General features: G+C 29.9%; 1 protein-coding gene across 1 annotated transcript; it reads right to left on the bottom strand.

The window, feature by feature from the left end:
• Positions 1 to 6,366: 6,366 nt before the first annotated feature.
• On the bottom strand, positions 6,367 to 15,538 carry LOC133788904 (uncharacterized). The gene is made up of 14 exons (XM_062226550.1): positions 15,089 to 15,538; positions 14,536 to 14,711; positions 13,077 to 13,180; positions 12,200 to 12,266; positions 11,638 to 11,727; positions 11,393 to 11,557; positions 11,150 to 11,290; positions 10,984 to 11,061; positions 10,380 to 10,492; positions 10,225 to 10,285; positions 9,121 to 9,288; positions 7,903 to 8,004; positions 6,993 to 7,082; positions 6,367 to 6,868 (listed from the first exon to the last, which is right to left on the bottom strand). The coding sequence occupies exons 1-14, from the start codon at positions 15,366 to 15,368 to the stop codon at positions 6,806 to 6,808; spliced, it is 1,698 nt and encodes a 565-aa protein (XP_062082534.1). The 5' UTR covers positions 15,369 to 15,538; the 3' UTR covers positions 6,367 to 6,805.
• Between the last annotated feature and the right edge of the window lie 1,202 nt (positions 15,539 to 16,740).

Here is a 16,740-nt window from a genome sequence, read left to right as displayed (position 1 = left end):
GTCCATATAAAGAGCATATTGTACGAGTAGGGTGAAAATAAATCACTAACACACAATCTCCCAAAAAATATTACAAAAGACTGTGCGAAGCACAGTTATGTTTTCTAGTTATAATAATATAATACAAGACTATATATTTAATAATTATATTAATATAAATTTAAATGTTATAAAATACTATTATGATAATAATATATAATCCTATTTTTTTATTGATTATATTAATATAAATTCAAATATTATAAAATATTATTATAATAATTATATTTAATACAAGACTAAATATTTAATACTTATAGTAATATAAGTTAAAATATTATAAAATATCATTACAATAATAATATATAATACATAATATAAATTTTTATTAAAAAAATTATAATTTATGTTTAAAAAGGTTATCATATTATATATATTTTAAAATTATAAAAAATGTTTTGGTGTAATTTTTTATTTAATATGTTTATGTCATTCTTTTATATATAATATTGTTTATTTATTTGAAATTTATATGACAATGATGCAAACTTAATAAAAATAATTAATAAATTCTATAAATAAAACTAAGAAAACGTGCATTGCAGATTTTAATTATATATACTAGATATATAAATTTCAAATAAATATTTTATTTTAATTAAATAATTTATTTATTTTTGTTTAAATTTATGTTTGTTCTAGTTTTTTAATTTAAGAGTAACAACAAGATATTATATATTATATGTTTAATGTAATATTAAATATTATATGCAGATTTTAAATTTAAGTTTCTTGATAGTTTTTTTAAAAAAAATATTTGTTGCTAATTGACAGTAGATTATATTATATGTTTAATATGATATTATTCTAATAAGTGAGTTTAAGTTTAATTAAATTTTATTTAAGTTATAAAACGTATGATTTTATTATTTTTAAATAATTATCATTGTACAATATCTAAAAAATATCATATTTTAATTTGTTTAATTATTTATTATTTTTAAATAATTATCATTGTAAAATATTTCAAAAATGTTCTATTTTAATTTGTTTAATTATTTATTATTTAAAAATAATTATCATTGTAAAATATTTCAAAAATGTTCTATTTTAATTTGTTTAATTATTTATTATTTAAAAATAATTATCATTGTAAAATATCTAAAAAATATCATATTTTATTTTTTTATTATTTATTTTATTTTATTAAAGTTTAAGTGTTTACAAACTACCGTTAAATATAAGAATATTCCGTTAAAGTTAATATTAAAAAAAATAAAAAAAATCGTTAAAACTAAGAATTTCCGTTATCTACACACTTATGATATAGAAGGTTATCTACACACTTATTATATAGAAGAGATATATCTTCTATATAAAAAGTGTGTAGATAACATAAATTTTTGGTTTTAACTGTTTGTTCTGTTAACTTTAACAGAATATTCTAAATATTTAACGAAATATACTTTTAAAAATAATTAAAAATAGATATTTATTAATTATATTGATATAATTCAAATTCAAATAAAATATCATTATTATAATAATATATAATACAATTTCTCAATATATATATAATACAAGACTAGATATTTAATAATTATATTAATATTAATTCAAATATTATTATTATAACAATATTTAATACAAGACTAGATATTTAATACTTATATTAATATAAATTTAAATATCATAAAATATCATTATAATAATATATATAATACATAATTTAAATTAGTATTAAAAAAATTATCATTTATGTTTAAAAAAATTATCATATTATATATATTTAAAAAAAAACTCATAAACAATATTTTGGTTTAATTTTTCATTTAATATGGTTATATTATTCTTTTATATATAATATTGTTTATTTATTTGAAATTTATATGACAATAATACAAATTTAATAAAAATAATTAATAAATTTTATAAATAAAACTAAGCAACTTAGTTTTAAAGTTGTAAATATTGTCTATCACTTTAATAAAAATTGGTTCACTATTTTTAAAATATATATAATGGAATGAATTATAGTTCTATAGTATATATAAATATTTGTATTAATAATTTCTATATATACGACATCTAAACACAACGTATAGATGCATATTTACATGGTTATATGACATATATATAAAATATAATAATATTAAAAATAAATTAATAATAGAAATAAAATAAGAATAGAAAAAGTCATAGTGTAGACAGTAGTAAACATGCATCAATTATTTTTAGTTTCTAATGAATCTTACAATGTCCTTTGATGAATTTGATGAAGAAAAATATTTCTGGCCACTTGATAAAAACAAACTATCATACAAATTTATAAGATAAAAAATGATATGTATGCCTTTATTATTTTTAAATAAATATGATTTAATTATTTAAATTATCATAAAATATCCTATTTTAATAATTTATTTATTTATTTTTGTTTAAGTTTATGTTTGTTCTAGTATTTGTATTTGGCAGTGATAACAAAAGATTATATATTATATTGTTATCCCCATTTCCTGTCTTGGGCCCGAGATGATGGTCCAGGCCCACGGTCTGGGCAATTGGATTTGGGCCCAGCCCAGGCCCGCTTAGCAGGGGAGTAACCGAGAACGACGGCCCAAGTGTGGGTCCAGCCCGGACGGTGTCCAGGAAGATGATCCGGGACAGTTGCACCGGGAGACGTATGACCAGTTGAGATTACGGTCGAGGTGTACGCAAAACGGTCCCGGAGCCAGGTAAACGGTCCGGGCATGTGGTAAACGAAGGGGGACAGAGGTAAACGGACCCGGGTCAAGTCCTTCAGGTTGGCAGGAAAAGGCATCCGTGACCCTGAAGATGCCCCACAACGCGTGGGGGTTGTCCCAACTTTTCACATACGGAAAAGGCCACCTCGGGATTGCACACCGCTAGTTCAGACCTGTGCTGCCAGTACACCAACCGATCTTGTCTCCTGAATCTGCCTCGTAACTCGGAATGCCCAGACCAAAAGCCCCATTTTGTCAGGTGAAATATAGGCTTTGGGCTGCCCCAGTAGGCTTCGGCCGTTCTCAGTCTTTTGTATTTTTATCCTTTGTGTTGGGCTTCCATCAGAGAAGCCTAGGATATTTATATCCTTGATGGGCCCGGGTCATACCCGGCCCAAGCCCAGTGCTCCTGTGAGCCTATAAATACAGGTGACAGAGCACTGGAGAATGGATCTCTTTTCAACTTGTATACAGTTACTCTGTCAAAACATAGAGAGAAACTTCATTGTAAAAGGCTTTCCAAGCTCTAATACAACTGACTTGTGGACTAAGGCTCATTAACGCCCCAACCACGTAAAAATCATGTTTTTATCTTCTAAATTCTATATCATTAGTCTTATTTAATATTCATTAATATAGTTTCCGAAAATCTCGGTAAACATATATGTTTAATATAGTATTAAGTTTAATTAAATTTTATTTAAGTTATAAAATATATGGTTTTATTTTTTTTAAATAATTATCATTGTAAAATATCTCAAAAATATTTTATTTTAATTTGTTTAATTATTCATTTATTTAATTCTATTTAACTTTAAGTCATGTTTACAATCTACCGTTAAATATAAGAATATTCTGTTAAATATAAGAATATTTCATTAAAGTTAACAGAAAAAAATAAAAAACTGTTAAAACCAATAATTTTCGTTATCTACATATTTTTTTATATAGAAGATATATATATATATATATCTTCTATATAAGTGTGTAGATAACAGAAATTCTTAGTTTTAACAGTTTTTTATTTTTTTTTAATGTTAACTTTAACATAATATTATTATATTTAATAGAATATTCTTATATTTAACGGTAGTTTGTAAACACTTAAACTTAAATAAAATAAAATAAATAATTAAAAAAATTAAAACATAATATTTTTGAGATATTTTACAATGATAATTATTTAAAAATAATAAATAATTAAATAAATTAAAGTATGATATTTTTAAGATATTTTACAATGATAATTGTTTTAAAATAATAAATAATTAAACAAAATAAATATGATATTTTTGAAATATTTTACAATGATAATTATTTAAAAACTAGAAAACATAACCGCGCTTTGCGCAGTCTTTTGTAATTATTACAAAATATACATATTTTAAAATACTTTTAGGAGATTGCTACGATATGGATTTTTTTTCACCCTACTCGTACAACATGTTCTTTATATGGACATGTGAGGGCGTATTGGCCACAATTTTTTTTTCATAATAATATCCATTGTATATCAAACCTCTTGCAAGTTTTTGAAAAATTCTGAATAATTAAAATACCAAAAAAAAAGTTAAAAAAATTTATTGTACATGTGCTTTTATTTTTTATTATTATTATCACTATTATACGCTTTACGTAATTTTTTTTATAAACAATCTAAATTATGTATATGGAAATTTATGTTTTGTGTAAGACTTATTTGGACGATTACCCGTTTGAACCCTTTAGTTTTAAAAATTAACTTTTAGAACTCGTATTTTGTCAAAAGGTTAAATATATGATTGGATATATCGATTATTTGAACATTGTATTTTGGCCGATTACCCATTTTGACCCTTTATTTTTATAATTTAACATTTGGACCATATATTTATTCAAAAGGTTAAAAATTAAATTATATATAATTTATGTTTTTTGTAAGGGTTCACATCATTTTGAACCTTGTATTTTAGCCGATTACCCGTTAGGACTTTTATTTTTAAAAATTAACTTGTAGACCTCAAGTTTTGTCAAAATGTTAAAAATAGGAATAGATAGATCGATTATCTGAACATAATACTTTGGTCGATTACTCGTTTTAACTCTTTATTTTTAAAAATTAACCTTTGGACTATGTATTTATTCAAAATGTTAAAAATTCTTTATAGAAAGTAAATTATATAAATATATATAATTTATGTTTTACTTAAGGGTTCACATTAGCCGATTACCCGTTTGAACCCTTTATTTTTTAAAAATTAACTCGTGGACCTTGTGTTTACTCGTTTAGATAATTTATTGTTAAAAATTGACATTTGGATCTCGTATTTTGTCAACAGGTTATAAATAAAAATAGATAGATTATTTATTTATTTATTATTATATATAGATTACTCATAATATATAGATATAGATTAACATAATAGAGTTTCTATGTTTTTTCCAAACTAACTATATATCACCACACCATATGATTTTTATATACCGCTTCAAATTTTTTATTTTATTAGTATATTATGTAGTATATATTTGTAGTTTTTTTTATTATTTTATTTTTTGTTAGTTTATTAGGTATTTAATTCAAAATATCTAAAAAAACGTTTAATGTAGTTTTTGTTTTATTTTATTTTTTGTATTAAAAAAATAAAGTTTAAATAATTAATAATAAAAATGAATAAAAAAATTAGATTTAAGGAGAAAATAGAAAAAATAGTTTGGAGTAATTTTAGAGTGTCACATCATCTCCTTGAAGCTCTCCTTTATATAGATATTAAAAAATATCTTAATTAAATATTTAAAAAAATAAAGTTTAAATAATTAATAATAAAAGTGAATAAAAAAATCAGATTAAAGGACAAAATAGTTATTAATAATAAAAATGAATAAAAAAATTAGATTAAAGGAGAAAATATAAAAAATAGTTTGGAGTAATTTTAGAGTGCCACATCATCTCTTTGAAGCTCTCCTTTATATATATATATATAGATAATAATAAAACCATATGTTTTATAACTTAAATAAAATTTAATTAAACTTAAACTCACTTATTAAAATAATATCATATTAAACGTATAATATAATTTGTTGTGAATTAGTAACAAATTACTTTTTTTTTTAAAAAAACTAGCAAGAAACTTAAATTTAAAATCCACCTATAATATTTAATATTACATTAAACATATAATATCTTGTTGTCAATCCCAAATTCAAAACTATAACAAAAATAAACTTAAATAAAAATAAATAAATTATTTTGAATTTTTTATACATTTTAATCATTTTGATTTTATAGGATTATATGTCTTCATAATTTTCTAAAAAATAATGAATAATTTTTTATACATTTTTTTCTTTTTGTTTAATTTTTTTTTTTTTTATGTTTGAACATTTAAAATTAGTAGTTTTTTTTTGTAAAAAAAACAGTTGGGGTAGTTTAATGCAAAAAAAAAAAAAATTAGTTTTGCCGCAAAAAAAAAATTTGGGTAGATTTATCGTAAAGAAAACAAAATTAGGTAGTTTTACGGCAAAATTTTCTTTTATGTAGTTAACAGTATTGAGTACCTACAAAAACTGTGTTTTTGTAACCTTAGGTAAATAAAAATAAAAACTTGAATAGTTTCACAGCAAATTACTTTAAATAAAATAAGATAAATAACAAACTAACTTTGTGAAACACCCAAGTGACCATTAATACTCAGTAATTGCACAAATCTTCAACCATGCCTAATCAAATTGAATTCAATATTTATTTTACTATCTCCTAATGTCTCCCTCAATTAACGTTTAATTGGGGACCAGTGTAAGTCACTTCTAATGCATAAACAATATCCCTTGCGCAAGAAAATTTCCAGGGATTATACATTGCTAAAATATGAATCTTAAAACAAAATTTTTCTCGCACCTCAATACAATAGTTCTCATGCTGACACTAAAAAAACATAAAACGCCTTCCTAACACGAGCTACTAAGATCATCGCTCGTGTCGTGAACTAGCCAAGACATTTGCCAAAACTATAAATATAGACCTTAATTTTAATCTGAACTACACGAGAGAATCTTCAGTTCTGAGACTAATGGTTTCGAGTTAATCCTGCCTCGAGTTATCAAGCGGTTTTCACCTTTCTCGAGGGTGGTCTTCGGAACAAACTAATCAGATCATCAAGACCCTGTCGAATAGGATTGTCAGTGATTAGGCATATTCAAATTTACTAAAAATATTCCATTTAGACGAGGGAACTTGTAATCAAAACATTGAAGCAGACAGAGTGGTAGAACGGATACGAGTTATACCCTAGTTGAGATGACAAGAATACTGAATAGCACTATCAAGTAAGATCCCAGAACTAGAAGCAACAGCAAGTCAAATGTGACACTAGCAACCTGCAATAGGACAATTGACCATATTAACACTAAGCCAACATAGCAGTTAAACAAAATATGCATTGTATTCAATTCCCAAACTCATCAACTTCAACAATTGTTGGACACAACAAACACGAACTGGAACTTTGTTAAGGCTTTTATGATGATTTGGTGAACATAAATAGTGAATGAGTAATACTAGGAAGGAACGCTAATTATTTACACCTAACACTTGCACTGTAACAATATTTTCAACCACGTATCTGTAAATGGCACGGTCCTAATTTGAAATAAGATGTGATACAAATCATGCCATCACACTTGGTACAAACTTTGAGTTAAACAAATGCTTGTTTCTAGCATTACTCAAACTTTAAAATATTTAACAATGTACCAGAGAAAGTCGAATCTATTTAGGATAGAGTTACGCATTGGGTGTCGAATCTATTTAGGATAGAGTTACGCATTGGGTGTCTATATGGGTATTCAGTTATGACTTTAAAATCTCTTGTTTTCAGCAATTTTGGTTGTAATATGTGATTGTCTGTTTTGCATTGGATTGCTCTGACTATTAATGGCTTTCTAGGTTGTAATTTGGATGATAACTTAACATCTCTTATAACACTTGCCTGTTTGACACATAATGGACTAAAATGATATATGCAAAACCAAGACTGCTTCCAAAGGCCTATTAATCCATTGCTTTATGAAGTATAATCTCTCACGAAATCCATAAACTCAAACAACCAAAATTTAAAAAAAAAAATGACAAGAAATGGTGCATTCAAGCAACCTGCAAGCACAAAAATCAAATGTAAAAGTACATAAAGATTAATACCTGATATATGTTAAGTTTAGCCTTAGATGAATCATAGAAAGTGAACATTCCATCAAGCACCTCATGTTGCATATTCACTTCATGGGTATGATCTTCTAATTCCTGTCAATAAAAACAAAAAGATGGATGAAAAGAATATACTTACAGAAAGAATGAAGACCAACTTCTAAAATTCAAAAGATGAGATTTTCTTTTAGAGCCATATTATTTACCTTTGGTCATTTTGATTTTATTTTTTCTTGACTTTTTAATTTCCCTTAACCTTGGCCTCATATTTCTAATGGCCTTACATTTTTACGGTACTTGAAATCCCCAACTACATTGTCCCACACAAGTACATAATCGTTTAAGCCAACCTCAATTGGCTTGTAGGCAATTCTAATACAATAGCCTAAAAACAACAGTGTATCTTATTTAAATAAAAATAACTAAGGAAAACTAAAACCAATAAGAATCTAAAATAGTAAATGTATCAGAGATATAACATAACCTAGTTGGTTACTTGATAAGACCAGAAGAGAGTATCATTTTCTAAAGCAAAAAGAAAAGAATAACAAGACAAACAGATGAATAGAATTTCTATTTTTGATTTTCTCCTCCCCATAATTTTAGCAGAAAAAAGGATAGGGATAAGTATTTTTATTATTTGAATATTAGCTTAGAGAACCATAAACATATATACAATATATATATATATATATTATATCAATTAGAAGCTCATCTGTAATGTGTAGAAAAGTTTTCATTTTTTAAACCAAAAGGTCAAATTTGTATTAACGTGAAAAAATACAAGAAAACAGTGCATGGAAACACCCGCTGAAAACAGAAGCCAAAACAAAGATAGATAGAAAGAAAAAGAAGACGGAAAGTGTTGCAAATAAATAAACTGCCAATATCTGATGAAATACATACAGCAGTATTTGAAAAACTTCAATGCAATACGTTAAAAATATGTGGAAAAAGTTACTTGGTTTCACATTTAAGTTCACCATATCTTGTGTGCATGTGTGTATATTAGCTGTAGTGCTAGAAATCGATGTGTAATGAGAAATCTTTTCATTTTTGTTTGTCTTGGCCAGCTAAGTATTTAAACCTTGTTAATAATTGAGAACAATATGCAGGAATCATTCTACATTGTCCATTGCAACAGCATAAACTAAATGAACAGTTGAACACAGAAGAATATTACGCATAAACCATATGAAAAGAAAGTAAAACCTTTTTCAAAGCCAAGATAAACGGATCATTCTTTGACAGGAAAGGAGCCACTCGAGGTGTTTGCGACAGCAACTCCAACCAAGATTTTACATAAAATGAATTTACTGCTAAACTACTGTTGTCTGCAAATATTTGAATGTTCTTTTCTTGGTAGCCATAAATATGTCTCTGCATAGGATAAGGACGTTGACTAGATCAGAGAAAGTATTGAGTTCAGACTTGAGAACTTAAAACAATTGTAGTTATTTATATTTCTCTGCCAATAATAATATAATAATAAATTTATGATAAAAATGTTCTGCTGCATTTCATATTTGAATCATCATGCTCAGACAACTTATTTAAATATACATGTGCGTGAGTGAGTGTGTGTGTGTGTGTGTGTGTGTGTGTGTGTGTGTGAGAGAGAGAGAGAGAGAGAGAGAGAGAAAGAAATGAGCATTTGCTCATGTATCTATGATACTTAATGCAAATGTATGAGAGCACTTGATGAACATGTAACTTAATCCTTCAATATTCTCCTAAGGAATTTGCTTCACTTTGATTTGTGATCATTTCGTGTAAAATCCATGTTGAATCTGCATCATCACTTAGCTTCAATCTTATGGGCTCATAGGTGAAAAAAAAAAAAAAAAGGCTGCTAAGTTCTCCTGAGTGCCTCACCTTAGATGTGCTTTTTTGTTTGTTCAAAATTTTCAAGCTTGTAAAGGTAAAGTCAAATGCAAAAATGTTTGAGGTGCTCAGTTTAGGCACCTGTTTGGACACTGACTGGAATGAAACACTAGTATTCTTAAAAGCAGAAGATACATGGATTTTCATTAGGATATACTACTGTTTTGGGCATATCTTCGGGTCTTCACTACCGAGGAAAAAAGGATTTTTTGTCTATTATTTTATAACTGATCAATGTTGTATTTTTTTTATTGTGTGTGTGTGTTGTGGGGGGGGCCTCCTGTAATTCCCTCTTGCGCCTTACGCTTTTCCTTCTTCTCCCTTCTAATAAAGCTCTTGCCTCTCATGGAAAACCAACAAGATCTCTTAACCTCAAAAGCCTCATGCTTATCAAGTAGTAGAGTAAATGTCATAACAGGAATGTAATGTTACCGCAAGACTCTCAGCAATCAACTTGACACTTCTGATGACCGCAGTTTCATTAACAAAATTTCTGCAGAAAACCAACATATCAGCAAGTGATCATGTATAAACTTAGATGAATTCCCAGCAATAAAAGGCATCAAGTGAGAACAAGAAATAAAAACCTGCTGTCAACTATACCACCCGTTCTTTCTAACAATTCAGGAGCAGCAGAAAGTTCAGAAATAGTGGCTGCAGTAACTCTCAGCTTTGAAAACTGTTCGTGCTCCCATGCAACCTACATTATGTCATCAACTTCATCAGCAGGTCTAACAATATATATCTCAGAAATACGCTATGACATAGCATAATAGAGCAATTCAGAATATGTTCGAACAAATATCAGGTGCAGTCTGATAGAGCACAAGGTCATAGACTCATAGGAATACATTAGTAATTTTCAAAACTTTTTCTTTCCTCCTGTGTGTTATTGAAGTAGATTCATTCAGTAGCAATCACAAGTTAAATCCCGATATCTAACAAGGGCAAATGAATAAGAATTCCGGTTCACCAGAGGTTGGAAAGAAGATGTAGATTATGGTCATATTCTGAAAAATGCTTCTCCCAAAAAAAAAAATCTTAATGAATTATAGAAAGCCAATATACTTCCGCAAGTTCCAGGACCCTTGAGCAGTGATGTTAGCACCTAAATTAACTCATGGTAATTTAAAATTATTTCATTTAAATACATTAACTACCATATAACTAATTCCATGTTTAGATACTTACTCGAGGATTTGAAATGTTTATTTTCTTGTGCTTCAGGCCTACTTTAACACCCAATTCTTCTGCTACATTAGAGAAACCCTGAAAAAACCTTTCGTTAGACACAAGGATTCAGCAGTTTAGCTAGAGCAATTTTAGATACCAGACATGGTAAAATTTTATAGCTTACTTCAAAAATTTGCTTTATGTAGGCATTTTCTGGAGGCTTAGAAACATGAATCCATAATTCATCATCCCATGAGCCAACACTGTTTAAGCAAATAGCGTAGTCAATACTCTCACGAAGACGTTGATCAACACTCCGAAGCCACTGCAATAAGCAAATTTGACAATAAGAAACAGCCAAAAGTATTTGAAAAATAAAGTAAATCACGAAGTGCAAACTTTTTTCCTTTGCTTCTTCTTCAAGTACCTTCTGGGTTCCATTGTAGTTATAGGGTCCACCAGACGTCAACCCAAAAAGTAAATTGTACCTTCCTCTTGTATTGGGATTTGAGTAAAGAATAGAGAACAACCTAGCAATTTCAAGAAGTGCCACAGCGCCACTTCCATTGCTATCACTTCCCACCGATAAACCCTACAAAGATGAATTTTCTCACACCTTGGTAAAACTCATAGAAGTCAATTTTCTTTATCAAATCTCATATAATTACATACTGGAGATGCCCCAAATGTGTCGTATGATGCCACTATTGCAATGGTAGGAAGTTGATTATCTCCATCCGTTTTCAATCCCGGCAACCATCCCTGTCACCATCATTTACGAATCACAATAAGAACCCAATTTACAAACACAATCTAGCATACCAAAATAGAGTAGCAGACTCAGGTGAGTGGGAAAAAAAAATCGAGCAAGGTTCTCTTTGCATTGAACTATTATAACTGAAGAAAGCTGCTCATATAGTAAGAAAATGATTTTAGCCAGTATCCTAGATGATCTCAAGAATAGCAACACAATCTAAATCACCAATACAAATGTTTTTGACAACTACTTTTCTAATAACAATTATCTTGAGTACTTAACACTTGAGATAGAAAAACAACATCAAAATAGGTCTCCCAACAACATACGTAACCATTTTACAGCTGTTTGCACTCTAGATTGCTATTTGGAAGTTAAGGCTGCAATATTCCTCAACTGCATGTTATTTCCAACAAGAAAAACACTCTATCCCATTGGAGGAAAAGGAATAATAAAATACGTGAAATATTCAAGTACCTGAATGTTTGTTATGGTGGGTGAGACAATCTTTCTAGGTTCTGACACTGAAACAACAAGCTTGTACCTGCAACATTTCACCATCAAAGGCAAGAACAACAACATTAAAACATAATTCTTCAACCAATCTGAAGGAGGTGATGTGATGCATGAGTTTCTTTTTCAGCAATGTACATTGCCCTTAGATAAATTAATTGAAATAGTACACTCTCCCTTTCTCAATATTGTTTTTTAACTTTACGTTTTAATGTGGAAAGCCTTTCTATAAAAAAAATGTAGACAGCCTGCCCAAACATCTAGTTTGCAAAAGAGAACAAGGAATAGTTCAAAGATTATCCAGAAAGGAGAGTTACCTCCATAAACATGGAGGCAAGGTCCCCTCCCCCCAATGAAAAAAAAAATATTTAACTTGTTGAATAAAAATGCAATTTCACGTAAATCACAAAATACATTCCCTTCTGCCAATTGATTTAGCAAGAAAAATAAATAAATAGATTTGCATTTACTGGTAAAATTAGGACTTCAAACTGATATGAAAGCATCATGGATCATCTTCCACTTGCCATAGATCAGTCAATACAAGTACATATAGAATGTTTCTATTTGTGATTTGTAAAGTTAACCTCCAAGCTCCAACAAGACTAAGATTGAGTAACATTATCAAGAAACTTTTCAATCAGCCAAGTTTACATAAACATAGTCTGGGAGACAAAGATACTAAACAGCCATACATGGCAAAGTTTCCAATGTTATATGATACATAAAAGGAGTCAGTAACCAAAAAAAAAAATCACAAATATATGTACTTAAAGAGCACTATAGGTTGAATCTCCAAAGAAAAAGTCATAATTTGATGGCAACAAAGTTAGACTTTTACCCGCCAGTAGTTGCAGTGGCAGGCTGACCAGTGGCATCATTCCTCTTAATATCAGCCAAAACAGCTTCAGTATCACTATCCTCAAAAGTAAAATACACAGGATACTGTTACAGAAAATGACATATAAAAAAAAATCTGTTAGAAACAATGGGATTTCAAAGTACATTCATAAACACATCCAGCTCTAGTGTCACATGACTACCTATCAAACTAAGCTATAACATAATAGCAAAACAAGATTAATAGGGTAAGAGCAGTTGGAAAACTAATGTCACCTTGACATTAAGTCAATCAAATAAAAGAGAATTTACTTCAAAGTTGTCACGAGATCAACAGTATCCAGTGTAATATTTCAAAAGGTTTTTTCGAGGCTCGCCTCAGAATGAGGTGTTCAAAAAAAACCCTCAAGGCTTACAAATTAGGATAGAGAAGATAGGCATACACCTCTCTGTTTGAGGTGCCCAAAAAAGGGGTGCCTCAAAACTACCATGAAGCTAATGCCTCATTATTCTTGTTTTAGGTCTGTATGAAGTGTTGTGCTAACAAAACTAGCCCAATAACAATTGCATTATTAAGTTTGGAATAACAAAAGGGACTTTTCTAAATATTGGGCCTAAAAATAGTTCGCAGAATAGTACTTTATTTATAAAATCCTAGCATTAGTTATAAAATACCACTTGAAAACAGTTGAGGCTGCTAGTTCAAACATTTAATTGAAGTTTTTTTTAATTTCTGTGATTCATTAGTTTTGATTATTAGTGTTCAGAAGTTTACAATTTAAAAAATAGATTTTTAATATAAGATTTGAGGCTTACGCCTCACCTTACCAAGACAAATTTCCTTGAGATTAAACTTGCCTTTTTAAACATGTGTGGGAGAATCTGTGAGGGTGTGTGTGTATATATATGGACTCCAGGCATGTGCTCAGCAAGTTTGGTCATATATATACAGAATTTACTGTTTCTTACAAACTACTGGAAACAGTAGGTTTGAAGTTCTGCTGTCTTGCAAGCTGAAGAAGGGATTTTAAGCTAGTTGGCATTTGACTTATCCTACCAAATACAAGATGGGATAAGAGGAAAAAAGTAAACAGCAAATTCAAAAAAAATAAATGGATTCTACTGTAAGCATATCACTAAAGACTGGTATAATTAGCATGCAGCAATAGAAAAAGGATAACTCATGGAATGAGAATAACTATTCATCTAAGATGGCTCAAAAAACTGCAGCCTACATTTTATATGAAGATTAGAAAAGAAGGTAAAGAGTTATGGGACAATTAAGGGTCAACTTCGGATGTGACATGATTGCCAAGAACGTTTTTGGAGGATTTAGCAAGAACTAAGCTCTAATTCAAACATATAGCTCAGGCCATCAATAGTTAACATTACAAGTGACAAATCGTACACTATCATCTTACGCCAGTAAGAGATCATCAACCTTAAAAGAAATTACTCACTGGTATATTTGAGTGTATGAGTAACTGTTCAAGTTCTTGGAGTACATTGCTGTGCTCCTCGCTCCCGTGTTCAAGATGATCACTTTCGATGCCGCCACCACCTTTATTCTCATAGTTAAACATCTGGGGAAGTAGAAAAAGCAACCCTCCAAGAGGTTGTCTTTGAGAAATGTATTCTGCAACAGTGGTAAAAGACAGAAACAAAAGTCATAATCTCGATCAGGGTTTTTCAAAAATACCAAAACCCGATAAGAATATAGAATCGATACTAAGTTACAACCACGTACTCAACTTAGCTAGATCCCATGGCATAAAACACATTCGATTCAATCCATGATCTCTTCGCATGAGCACAAGCTCAATTTTTTTTAAATACTCCATTAATCATTACCTCTAAAGTAAAAGACTCTTTTTTATCCCTCCCAATGCAGTAAAATTGCAAGAATCCCAATACCTTGGACTATTGATTCCAATCAATGAACTTTAGATCCGGTTAAAAATTCGAACACCGTAGTACTGTATGAGTTAGACAAAATGAGATAATTATTATTACCTTTAACGAAGGAGATGTTGAGTTCACGGAGAGGGATGATGAGAACGGTACGGGAGAGATCGGATGAGGGAGGAAAATGCATAGAAGCGGCGTGGTGGTTAAGTCCAGCTAGGCGAGATCCGAAGGGGACACCGGAGATGTCGTACTGAATAAGACGGTAGACGTCGACGACGGTAGCGGCGTCGCAGAGCTCCGAACAAGCGATGAGAAGGAAGAGGAGTTCAATCACTGGGTAGACGGAGTCCATAACATGGCGGTCCCGAGCTCGCTTTGCAGCCATGGTTGGCGATCTAGGGATTGAGTTTTGACGGAGAAAGAGAGAGAGAGAGTAGCAGTAAGACTATATAGAGTTTTCAACTGGAGTTCTCTCTAGTCTCTGCTTGGTTTGGCTTTCACTGGGTTTTTCGTGGTTTTGATTTTTCGCTCATCGTCACTCCTGGCCTGCCTCCCTTTCTTTATTATTTTCATTTCGATTTTCTATTATTTTCTAAAAAATAAATAAAAATAATTTTTAAAAAAATGTCAGCGATCTAAAGAATAATATTATACTGCCAATTTAAACGGTCTTCTAATTTCATGCCCTTAAATTCATTTACCTAATTAATTTGATATATTTAGAATTAATCTATTCTCTTATGTCTTATTAGACACAATTACTATTTATTATGTCAAATATAATGTGGTGTTTGACCTATAATGTGATTGTTGTCTAGTCTATCTTTGTTATTAATGTGGTTGTATATTTGTATCACATCCAAGTGTGCGTGTTTTAAATACTAGTATTTAATTTTTATTTGTATAGTGTCTAGAGTTTGTAAGTACGAGTTGGACTTTTTATCACGATATGAAACTGACACGAACTCGGGAGGCACAATGTAACGTCCTAGATAGCCAAGACTGTTACACTGTGTACTTATAAAGGTGCAGGACTTGCTAATCAAGTCATTAATTTGAAAACGTGTCACTAAACATGCTAAAGCTAAGGTTAAAAAGATTTTGGTCTCAAATGACTCATTTCATATATTTATACCGTAGTAAACATGGGATCCCATACAAAAACGAGGTTAAAGAAAGTTTACAGACTCTCAAAAGTACATGAGTAACCACTAGCCATACTAAGGCAAAACAGACAATCTCCAGGTTCCATGTCCTTGCCTAGACCTCAACCGTGGTGGCCGAGCACCTGGCTATGTACATTCCGCTCGCTGAGCTCTCCAGTCAGGGCTGATCTAACTTGCCCTTGCCTTTACCTGCACCACGTAGCATCCGTGAGCCAAGGCCCAGCAAGAAAACATCATAGATAACTCAAACAATAACAACAGACAAATAGCTCAGTAAGCATGCATACTCATCAGATAATCCACAACAGATATTCAACTTATACAATCCAATACAAGATACATTCTATCACATATAATATTCATATCACACAATATTCAGGGCCGACGACTTAGGCCACACCCTCTGTTTAACCCACTGACTCTGGCCCGCTTAAACCAAGCTCAGTGCATAATAAGCTGTCCTCGGCTACCAGTGGCCGAGCCGCACCCTGTGCGCTAGTGAGACCCTTGGCACCCTTAGGCTGTTGGTTCACTAAATGGCTTGCATGGCATAATACCATCTTTTCAAGCTTCTACAATAGGGAGCCCTTA

Source organism: Humulus lupulus, chromosome 7 (assembly GCF_963169125.1).
Source record: "Humulus lupulus chromosome 7, drHumLupu1.1, whole genome shotgun sequence".
Classification (NCBI taxonomy): Eukaryota; Viridiplantae; Streptophyta; class Magnoliopsida; order Rosales; family Cannabaceae; genus Humulus; species Humulus lupulus.
The sequence above is the reverse complement of the archived record's forward strand: the minus strand, read 5'-3'. Positions and strand labels throughout refer to the sequence as shown.

What these genes read in the sequence shown, in the direction of transcription:
- LOC133788904 (XM_062226550.1), bottom strand. Translation starts at nt 15,368, where the DNA reads ATGGCTGCAAAGCGAGCTCGGGACCGCCATGTTATGGACTCCGTCTAC. An exon ending in TCATACACTCAAATATACCA is followed by an intron (nt 13,181 to 14,535) that starts GTGAGTAATTTC and finishes TTTCTGTAACAG; the next exon opens with TATCCTGTGTATTTTACTTT. An exon ending in ACTACAATGGAACCCAGAAG is followed by an intron (nt 11,291 to 11,392) that starts GTACTTGAAGAA and finishes TGCTTATTGCAG; the next exon opens with TGGCTTCGGAGTGTTGATCA.